Source organism: Sycon ciliatum, chromosome 9 (genome assembly GCF_964019385.1).
Source record: "Sycon ciliatum chromosome 9, ocSycCili1.1, whole genome shotgun sequence".
NCBI classification, from domain to species: Eukaryota; Metazoa; Porifera; class Calcarea; order Leucosolenida; family Sycettidae; genus Sycon; species Sycon ciliatum.
This window is the reverse complement of record NC_088651.1, coordinates 13,318,518-13,329,141: the sequence shown is the minus strand read 5'-3', so window position 1 is coordinate 13,329,141 and position 10,624 is coordinate 13,318,518. Positions and strand designations below refer to the sequence as shown.

Below are 10,624 nucleotides of genomic sequence, written 5' to 3'. Positions count from 1 at the left end.
AAAAACTCTGCGCACTCGACACACTAAACCACTCGTTTCGACTTGCCTGAAATCTAAAAACCACTTTCAAAGCCGCCTTCAAAGAATCTCCGGGATGGCTATGAACGTTGATGTGATTGTTCACTTTTCGCGCATGTTTCCATGCCCACTTCAAAGAACATGATGCTTGTATGCCGTTTTGGAGCTTCTGTGAATGTAGCCTAACGGGAACTGGTAACAGGTACATGGACGGTTTGAATATTCTGAGTCCCTTTTGCATACTTCGATGTTGTGATATAATGCCACAAGCCGTTGCATTCTTTGTTGTGTCATGTTCTCCCTTTTTGTCCTGTTTTGTGGCATACAGCATCGCTACCAGCTCAGTGTTGATTTGAACGTGGACTATATCTCAACAGCTAAACATCTCTTCATTGCACACAGTGTGGCTAGCCTGGATATGTTCGATGACGTCACTAATCGCTGCCAGTTATGCCGTCGACCTCAAAAACCTGACCCCAACTCTGCTATCCAACATAGCATTAGAAGGCGATTGATTGTGCAGCTTTCAAGCTTAGCGTTGTTGCCGCCTAAAACATTTGGTCATGCTCCTGAATTGAGCTGTTTTGGTTCATTGATGGCACATCTAGAGGATCTATATCTGTCCGCCGAAGAAGCAAGTTCATTTCTCCCGAACCTTTCCTCCGATAATATCGGGAATAACTTGAACCCGCTCGGAATTGCTCTCTCATTTGAAGTGAGATTGTACAGACTAGCGGATGTGGTGAAGTGGTGGTTCCAGCGTTTCGAATCCATTGAAAACTACCAGAAAGCCATCTTGAACAGAATAGAGCAAGAACTTGAAGAGGCGGTTTCACACATGCCTTGCGCAAACCTTTACAAAAGGCTTGTTGAGTTTTCTGAATGCTTTCACGCCGTTTCAAAGAGAAATGCACGCCTCTTGCCATCCCTGGCAAATGATAATCAGATCTTTAGTATCCCTCGGTTCCCTATTACCGGATGGGCCTATAACCCCTACTACATGGTGGAAAGCGTGTACGCGCTAAAAGGCCATCCGATTGGTGACATGTACGCCAGCGATTTATGGATTAATGCAACCAATAACCTGGCAGACTATCATTCGGCTGTACTTTTCCTAATCAATGGATTGCTACGGACGTCGCGAGTAGAGGATTACTTTATCGCCATCATGGAGTACGAAGTGTACTGGGAAAGTCTTCCCAAGTCCAGTCGACCAAGTCGTGCAGCTCTACATATTGGATTGGGAAAGTATCTTCTCTCGTTGGAACAAGAATCGAATATTCGCAAGGAACTGACCAACGTGGACCTATACAATGCAATGTTGCAGTTTGGCGATGAACTTGTTCAAAACGCATCCTCACGCCAATTGCCTAGGTTCTACACCGTACTTCTATCGGCTTTCGGTTCACATCTGTTTTTAAATAATACCTCAGCCTGAGAATCAAAACTGTAAGTGCTGAACCCACACATGTTTTCAGACCCCGTTTCACCATCCCTGGCATCTATGTTTTCGCTTTTTCTTCATCAGCACCGTATGTTATTCACCATCCATTTAAATTCAGTCAAACCTTGCTTAACCGCACACATCCGTTTTCCACGAAATTATCCGGACTCAGACGGAGAGCCATGGATTAGTTTAGAGAAAAGAAAAAGCACCAAGGACCTGTCCTTATGTTATCTCTATAACTTAGAACCATCCAAGTTGGGAGGCTATTGGAGTGCGCATCCGAGATGTGCTAGAGCTGTTAGCCAGGTAGTTGTAGAACTTCAGCACTGTCCGTCAGTGTCGTGCTGAAATGGAAAGTGCCAATTCCAACAGCAGCGCTCGTTGGAGCAAACAGACCGGATATTGTCATCAAGGGCAAAGATGAAGCGTTCCTTGTGGACGTAAGTTTCCCTCTGGATAGGAACATCCTCCGAAAATCTGTGGAAAAGATACCGAAATATCAAGGCTTTAAGCGTGAGGTGGGACAGATGTGGCAGGTTCGGGCCAAGATTGTGGGGTCATTAGGTGGGTTGACCCCCTCGAGTGCTGACTTTGCGAGGGAACTGGATACCGGAGCCAGTGTATCGATCTTGCAAAAGGAGGCGCTCCTTGGCACAGTTGACATCATCAGGTTAATAACTCAGATGAAATAACAATTACACTCTAATAAGTTACATTGGTTTGCGAATGCCCATGGTTCGAACCATTAGTTGAAGCCCCTATTTGTAGAAAAAAATTATGACCGTAATATTAATCAAATAATCGACGTGGAGACAACAATTTTATAATAGCTGTAAAGAGAACAATCTGCTGTCATCGCCACACTAAAACAAAGTCATGAAGGTTTACCAAAATCGATTTTCTTGTCACAATCATCAGTGGAAAGCCGTGACTGATGAGTAACCATGCTGAATCAATGATTAATATACATTCAATAATGTGTTAGGAGAACAAAACAAAGTGCTAAAATAGAATGAGGGAAGGTGAGACAATTGAAGTGAAGTGAGAGCTAAGGGCAACAGGGGTGAGGAACTAATTACAACGCTAGAACTGTGTATTGAGACAAACAATCATGCTGTGCATCTACGAAAACAATCTTAACGCAACTACATGTTTCTTCTGCTCACAAAGATCAGGCTTATGCAAACGAATACAAGCAGCCTCAAGTACTTTCAACTGACTAGCGTACCGTGCACTAAGAAGTTGCTAGAGCGCAAGTATGGCGGTGAGCGTCGCCGTGTGGCTTTACATATTGAACGCGCACAGCCACTTGACCACATCGATGGGTCTGCAACCAGTGGTACCTCCACGTGCACAGCCAACACTCCCAACAGTAGCAGCAGCAACAGCAGCACAGCGGGCTGGTCGAGTCTCTGTTGATGTTGTGGTGCCTGAGCGCCACATGCGCGACAGCCTGGAAACGACTGCACCAATTCTGCAAACTAGTCGGCACCAAGGTGATTACAGACACCATCATGCTGGCATTTGTAGCCTACCTGGCACGTCAACATGCCGTGTCAACCGTCCGCTTGTACGTGTCGGCGATCCGGGCAATTGCCAAAGAAAACGGCAAAGATCTCTCTTCGCGAAGAGTATGCCCAGGAGGTGGTGCCAGACTTGTTTTCACAAGGCGGTCTGTCTCGCCGATAGGTTAGGTATCCCGGAATACAGAAAGGTATAGTAGGCTCTAGCCAAGTTTCAGTTAAGCAAATCACATCAGGGTGGTGTTGTTCGACGATTACGGACAATTCAGCATGTTTATTGACAATTTAACGGCAGTTTGTTGTATACAATAGGAGCTTCTCGAAGCTAGTTTCCTTCACTTGCTCGGCTGGATGACGCAGAGGAGCATACGGCCTGGCATTGGGGTTAAGGTTAGAACAGACACAGGATTCGGGGAAGAAGAAGAATGGCGCTGCATCTGGGTTCAACGAAGCCACGGAAGGAGAGAGCAGTCACTGAGATAATAATCATAATGTTGCGTTAAAAGAAACCTGAGTGCATAGCTTAACATACATTCCGAAATAAAATACTCGCCTACCCGAATGTTTCTATGAAAGACAAAAAAAGCCGAAGGAACTACAAGTTACGCTATAATGTCCACAAACACTACCAGTTACTAAACAAACAGCTCATGCGATTACATTGCACTGTTGCGGATTTCTGTTCCACTATGATTTACGCATGTTGTTGTATTTGGTTCTTGTCTTGTAGAGTTCAGTGTGTGATGTTATATATGGTCTAAGCGTACGTGCGAGTATGATGCGATGTGTGACGTTTATGGTATGTGGTGCATGCAAGAATACGTGTTCAACACGGTCAGAGTGTGAGGATCTGCTTCCGTCTGTGTGAGATTGACTGTCAAGCGGATGCTGGACATGCGCAGTGCTAGTTTTGGTCTGGGAATGAGAGTCATGTGTGACAGTGTGATTCGTCCGTGGCCTGGTTGTCTTGGTCTTGGTCATGTGTTCTGTATCTATTAGTCCCTGATTGGTCATACCAAATCGTCGTCGCTTTATTATTGCTTGTTCTTTTGTTGTTTCTTCGTGTCTTTTCTCGGGTATCTTTTCCCGTCGTCGTTTTCAGTCTAGTCTTTTTGTCTTTCTCCTCCTGCGCCCTCGTTATTTGTTGTTATAATAATTATAAGAATTGTTACACAACCAATAGTTTGCGTTGCTGTGTGGCGGGAGCCGGGGGAGAACTATTTCCATTTCAGCAAGACACTGACCGACGGTACTGACGTTCTACAACTAACTGGCGACAGCTCAAGCACATCTCGGATGCGCACTCCAATGGCCTTCCAACTTGGAAGGTTCAAAGTTCTAGAGATAACATAATTAGGGGTTCCTTGGACCTTTTTATTTTCTATAATTCCATTCTATCCGAATAATGTCGTGGAAAACAGATGTGTGCGGCAACTGCGGTTAAGAAAGTTTTGACTGAATTTAAATAGGTGATGAATAACATACATTGCTGATGAAGAAAAAGCGAAAACATAGATGCCATTAACAATAAGACGGGGTCTGAAACACGTGTGGGTTGAGCACTTTCAGCTTCGATTCTCAGGCTATGGTAGTATTTAAAAATAACAGATCTGAACCGAAAACCTATAATAGTAGTGTGGAGAACCTCTGCAATAGGCTGTAGGATTCATTTGGAACAAGTTCATGGCCAAACTGCAACATTGCGTTGTATAGGTCCACGTTGTTCAGTTCCTTTCGAAGATTCGATTCTGGTTCTAACGAGAGCAGATAGTCTCCCAATCCAATATGTAGAGCTGCACGACTTGGTCGCCTGGAATGGGGAAGACTTTCCCAGTACTCTTCGTACTCCATGATGGCGATGAAGTAATCCTCTACTTGCGACGTCCGTATCAATCCATTGATTAGGAACAGTAAAACCGAATGGTAAGGTGCCATTTTAATGGTTGCATTAATCCACATATCGCTGGCGCACAGGTCATCAATCGGAGGCCCTTTAAGGTCGTACATGTTTTCCCAAACGTAGTAGGGGTTATAGGCCCATCCGGTAATAGGGAACCGCGGTATAGTAAAGATCTGCATATCCTTTGCCAGGGATGGCAAGAGGCGTGCATTTCTCTTTGAAGCGCCGTGAAAGCATTCAGAAAACTCAACAAGCCGTCTGTAAAAGTTTGTGCAAGGCATGTGTGAAACCGCCTCTTCAAGTTCTTGCTCTATTCTGTTCAAGATGGCTTTCTGGTACTTTTCAATGGATTCGAAACGCTGGAACCACCACTTCACCACATCCGCTAGTCTGTACAATCTCACTTCAAATGAGAGAGCAATTCCGAGCGGGTTCAAGTCATTCCCGATATTATCGGAGGAAAGGTTCGGGAGAAATGAACTTGCTTCGTCGGCGGACAGATATAGATCCCCTAGGTGTGGCATCAATGAACCAAAAATACTCAATTCAGGAGCTTGACCAAATGTTTTAGGCGGCAACAACGCTAAGCATGATAGCTGCACAATCAATCGCTTTCTGACGCTATGTTCGATAGCAGAGTTCGGGTCAGGTTTCTGAGGCCGACGGCATATCTTGCAGCGATTAGTGATGTCATCGAACACATCCAGGCTAGCCACGCTGTGGGCAATAAAGAGATGTTTAGCTGTTGACATATATTCCACGCCCAAATCAACACTCAGCTGGTAGCGATGCTGTATGCCACAAAACAGGACAAAAATGGAGAACATGACACAACAAAGAATGCAACTGCTAACTTTGTGGCATTACATCACAACATCGAAGTATGCAAAAGTGACTCAGAATATTCTAACCGTCCATGTACCAGCAACAAGTTCCCGTTATCCTCAAATGTAACGTAGGCGTGTCCGAATAGGAGTGAGGAACTGCATTTAAAACACTTTAGAACGAGGTCTGTCTCGTTGTCCAGGAAACGACCAATCAGCGACATTCCCGCCAAGGGCCTTATCAGAGTTTAAATCCCGCTCAATCGTTATTTTACTACTCTTGATGACGCGTCGAGGGCCTTGGATTAGTTTAAAGCCCGCTGAATATACTCTAAACTGGTGCGTACAACTCCCTGTATGCATTATAGTACGGTGCAGGTAATGAACTCTGCATAAAATATACGGTGTACTACTAAAAGCTACGCATTTCAGAAGTGTGTACGGGTTTTGCCTCCCGTATTCTTTCATCTGTACGAATTTCCTTTGTCAACAGCTTGTGGAAACCTATAAAACCGAAGATCAAAGTCAGTAGAGGTATCGACAAGGGGCCCTCAAAGTCCCTAAATAGCTCCACAAGCTATGAATAAGAATGAAGCTAGCAATAAGAGCCCAGCATTTCATTTGCTGCTTTTCTACTTTTAGTAGTCCTAAGTGGTGCTGAGTTACCATAACTAAACAGAAGAAAATATTCTTTCATACCACATCAAGTCTCTCTGCACACAAACAACAAAACTACCCAATATAATGGTACACAAGCATAATGGAAGTGAGATAATGCATGTAACCTCGTTCTAAAATAGTTAGTGCATGGCAGGGAGGGTCTTATGGCTTGTTTGTGCCCTTCAGGGTGGCCCTCGGGCCTACGGCCCTCAGGCTAACCTGTCGGGCACTAACAAGCCATAAGGCTCTCCCTGCCATGCACTAACCTATAATTAAAGGAACGCTACAACTCAAAGCCTCCTTCGAAATCACTTGCAGCACTACACTTGAAAGGAAGTTTATCAACAAGACAATACACGTGGCTAGTTACCTGACATATCCGTTTGAACGTGTATTCATTCAACAGCATCTCCCTGAGTCGTCTGCTCGCGCCCAACAGCTGAAAGATATCCGCAACTGACAGCATAGGTAATAATGTGGCTTGCCAGACATCAAAAAGGACACTATCCAGCCCATACTCCACTGATACTGGGTCCCCTGGCTGGAAACTATCTTCAGGTTCATGTCGGGAGCTGGCTATACCAGAGTCTTCTTGATCTGTGCACACTTCCCTATTGTCACGTGATGCTCTGGTATGTTGTAAACGGTAAGTTAAATGAATCAGGAACGCAATTACAAAACTGCTTAGTACTGCAAAAAATATTTTTTGAGTACTAAATTCCACTGCTGCATTATCATCAAAATGAACAGCTTGGTAATGGGAATCCATTGCTAGGGTATGGTGATCACTCCTCGTAGTTAAGATCCTTGCAGTGGAAACCCTTTCAACACGGATCAACACACAAGACCAGGCATACCAAAGAACACACACACAAAAGAATCGTGAGGGTTGTTTTGTTCAGTCATGGCCGGACGCCATTGAAGTAGATGGGTCGTTTTTACTTTTTTATTATTTTTACTTCAAAAGTATTTTTTGTATCACATTGCACATACATATGGAAGAAATGGAAACTCAAAATACTTTGTCAATGATTTCGCCTCGTTTCAGGTATTGTTTTGCTACCACCAGTACCAACAACTGTCAGTGAAGACTGTGGACAGTGATCCCAGAGGGTATTTCATAGACTAGCCTCACCTACATGTATCTCTGAGGAAACCTTACTTCTAAACTTAAGGTAGCAGCCTACCCATAAATTTCACAAGGCATTTAATTGATCGTATATTTGGTGTTTCTCAATGGAGTTGAGTGAAATTTTGACCACACATTCCTGCCATTATGCTGGCCCTCTGGACATGATTTCAAAGCTCTTGCGCCTCACTGACAGGCTTCTAGGCCGGAAAAACTCAACATTCCGGCATATTGCCATGGTGTGCGAGCCACCCAGGAGCCAAAAGAATGCATTTACAATATTTTTAACTTTTTAACACTCGGATTAACATTTTCGTGCCCATTCTGTCCGTGCGCGGGATCCAAACCTAAAACAAGTCCAGAAGCAGGCATGGGTGGTGGGATAGGGCCCCTCAACGTGGAGCTGGAATCTGTCACAACGGTAGGAGTGGGCGTTGTCTCACAGACTTCCACAGACGCAAGTCAATTCTTGATTTTTTTAGGTTTAGCATGTGCTACAAGGTGGTACCTTTGATACAACATCCAGTGCTGGGACCTGCACAGCAAGACCTTTCTACAGCGCTCCACACCAAAACCAGTATACCCTCAAAAATCGGCAAAGACAACCATCATGTTCCACAACTGCCTAGTACTGACTCCTACCTGACTTCTCGACACGACTCCAACTTGCCAAGGTCACTAAATCACAATCAACTACAATAATCAAGCCACACATCTGCAACGTCACGGTGGTGCTGGCAAAAGTCCTGCTGCACGGTGGCGGGCTTCCAGCGTGCAGCCCCATACGTGGCTAAAAACACGATTTTTCGACTTTTTTGGACTTGGAACAAAATTCTGCACATTTTCGCGTGTTTCCATGATACTACAAGTTGCGCACGGTCTGCTCAGATTAAAATACAGTCCTTCCAAAAAATGACAGCGTGCAACAAAAAATCTTTCCTTGCAAGGGCACATTTTCTACCATAACTCTTGAACGGATGCTCAGATCGAGACAAAATGTTCAGAGATTTTGCAGCTATTCATGCTCTTTCAACTGATGTAGCACTCGATATGAATTTACAAATTCGATTTTTCAGCAAATGTTTGGGTAGGCTGCTACTTTAAGGGGGCAGACTGGTTTTATCCTCCCACTAACACAACCAGTTAGTAAACAATCAGCTCATGCGATAAACATTGCACGACACTGACCGACGGCATTAGACATCCTTAGCAAAAGTACGATAACGCTAACTTTTACGGTACTCACTCCCAGCCGTGACAAAAGACGTTATCGGATAACGGAAAAACGTTACAGAGCTCAAAATAACGGGCCGACGTTCGTTATGGAAATTCTGCAAAAAATGCAAAAACTCGCATTGTTTTGTAACTGGCGGGAGATAAAAAGCAGGTCGACGTGCAGATCGAGATGAGATCGAGAGTCGAGATTGCTTCCTCTTGTGACATTTAGCTTTTTGGCGAGTTTTGCCTTTCAGTTGACAATTTCTGCGTCCTCTGCTTCGTGTCGTTCTCCCTCTATCCCATCTGGGAAACAAAGGACCAGTTCCGCGGCACTCCTGAGGAAGAAATTCATCGGCCTCTCCCAGACGTGCTGGAGCTGGAGAACCCTTACAGTCTTCGGTGCTGCGTTTAGGAAAGGGTTTCCAAGGACCTGGGAACAGCGAAAACTCATGTTCGCCGTGCTTTTGCTATTCCAGAGTAAAAGACCTCGCCAAGGTATTCTTTCGGAACGACAGCAAACTAATCCCTGGTTCAAAATTTTGAATTTCCCGCATCTGTTTCCACGAAAATTCATATCGCCATGGTTGTCACGACTACTTCGTCTCAACTATAACGTACTTTGTGCTAAGGGAAAAGTCAGCTTGAACGATCCGAGGTACGGAAAGGTTTGCGTTTACGTTAGCGTTTTTTTAGCTAAGGATATCTATTGACGTTCTACAACTGTGACCGGCATTGACGTTCTACAATTGTGTTTCTTAACTGGTGGTGTTAGTGGACAGTATAGCGTAACTACTTGCAGTTCCTTGGTCCTTTCTCTTTTGTATAAATTAAACCTTGGCACTCCATCCGAGTCCAGAGATATTTGAGACCAACAGATGTCCCAAAGAATTAATTTATAACCATTACAAATTGAAGACAGTGTTGACAGAGTTTAGACTTACCTAGAAGCAGAGACTTGCAACTGGTGATGTCGGGGTGCAACTACAGTTTCCAGGGGAAAGGGATACCTGAGCTCGCCAGGCGATTTGAAGATACTGCTAGTGAACTGATGGTTAGCAAGATCGAGAACACTGATTTATACCTTCACTAGCAGCACCACCGGCCAGCGTTGCCTGGCCGAATGTGGCATGCGGGTGAAGCAAGTACGTGAACAGCACACGTGCTCAGCACGTGGTGGCTAGACCGCTGAAGTACTGGTGAGCTCACCAGATCTGCACTGACTGCACTCTGCATCTGATCTGCAGTGAAGAGCGCATCGCACTTTTGTTCGTAAGTTTATGAATTTTTTGAGCCGCTTCATCCGCCACCAGGTGATGGACAACCCTGACCAGCCTCCCGAAGGCGTAACAGACGTCCCTCCTTCTCCTTCCAACGATGAAGAACCTCCCTCATAGATTTGCACCCTCCTGCGGAGCCCACGCTGCTTTGGCAGTGGCGGAGGGTCGCTTGCCGACGTAACCGTCGGAGATCATGAAGTTTGCACCCTCCTGCGGAGCCCACGCTGCTTTGGCAGTGGCGGAGGCTCGCTTGCCGACGTAACCGTAACCGTCGGAGATCATCATGAACAATGGACTGACTAATTATTCACTTGTCCTGCTACACGATTCTGTGGCTGCTTCCGCTAGCTACACGATTCGCACGCTTCGCGTGCTCAGGGCAGCGCAGTAGGCCTTTAAATTTTGGTTTGAAATTTGCACCCTCCTGCGGAGCCCACGCTGCTTTGGCAGTGGCGGAGGCTCGCTTGCCGACGTAACCGTCGGAGATCATGAAATTTGCACTCTCCTGCGGATCCCACGCTGCTTTGGCAGTGGCGCTTCGCATGCTCAGGGCAGCGCTTCTACGCAGCGCTTCAGCGTGACACAAAAACACACGTCACAGGTGCCTCTTCTTTATAAGGAGCGTGAC

At 45.4% G+C, this 10,624-nt stretch overlaps 1 protein-coding gene across 2 annotated transcripts; it reads right to left on the bottom strand.

Moving 5' to 3' along the window:
• Positions 1-4,353: 4,353 nt before the first annotated feature.
• LOC135825340 (uncharacterized) lies at positions 4,354-9,742 on the bottom strand. Of its 2 annotated transcripts, XM_065338078.1 has the most exons (3): positions 9,661-9,742; positions 6,743-6,828; positions 4,354-5,679 (listed from the first exon to the last, which is right to left on the bottom strand). In XM_065338078.1, the coding sequence occupies exons 2-3, from the start codon at positions 6,779-6,781 to the stop codon at positions 4,612-4,614; spliced, it is 1,107 nt and encodes a 368-aa protein (XP_065194150.1). In that variant the 5' UTR covers positions 6,782-6,828; positions 9,661-9,742; the 3' UTR covers positions 4,354-4,611. The 2 variants fall into 2 exon arrangements, with proteins under 2 accessions (XP_065194150.1, XP_065194149.1); XM_065338077.1 differs by lacking the exon at positions 9,661-9,742 and having other exon boundaries at positions 6,743-7,145.
• Between the last annotated feature and the right edge of the window lie 882 nt (positions 9,743-10,624).

Coding starts and splice junctions, on each gene's coding strand:
- LOC135825340 (XM_065338077.1), bottom strand. CDS start 7,141: ATGGATTCCCATTACCAAGCTGTTCATTTTGATGATAATGCAGCAGTG. Junction 5,680..6,742: donor CGTTCAAACGGATATGTCAG/GTAACTAGCCAC, acceptor TGTGGCATACAG/CATCGCTACCAGCTGAGTGT.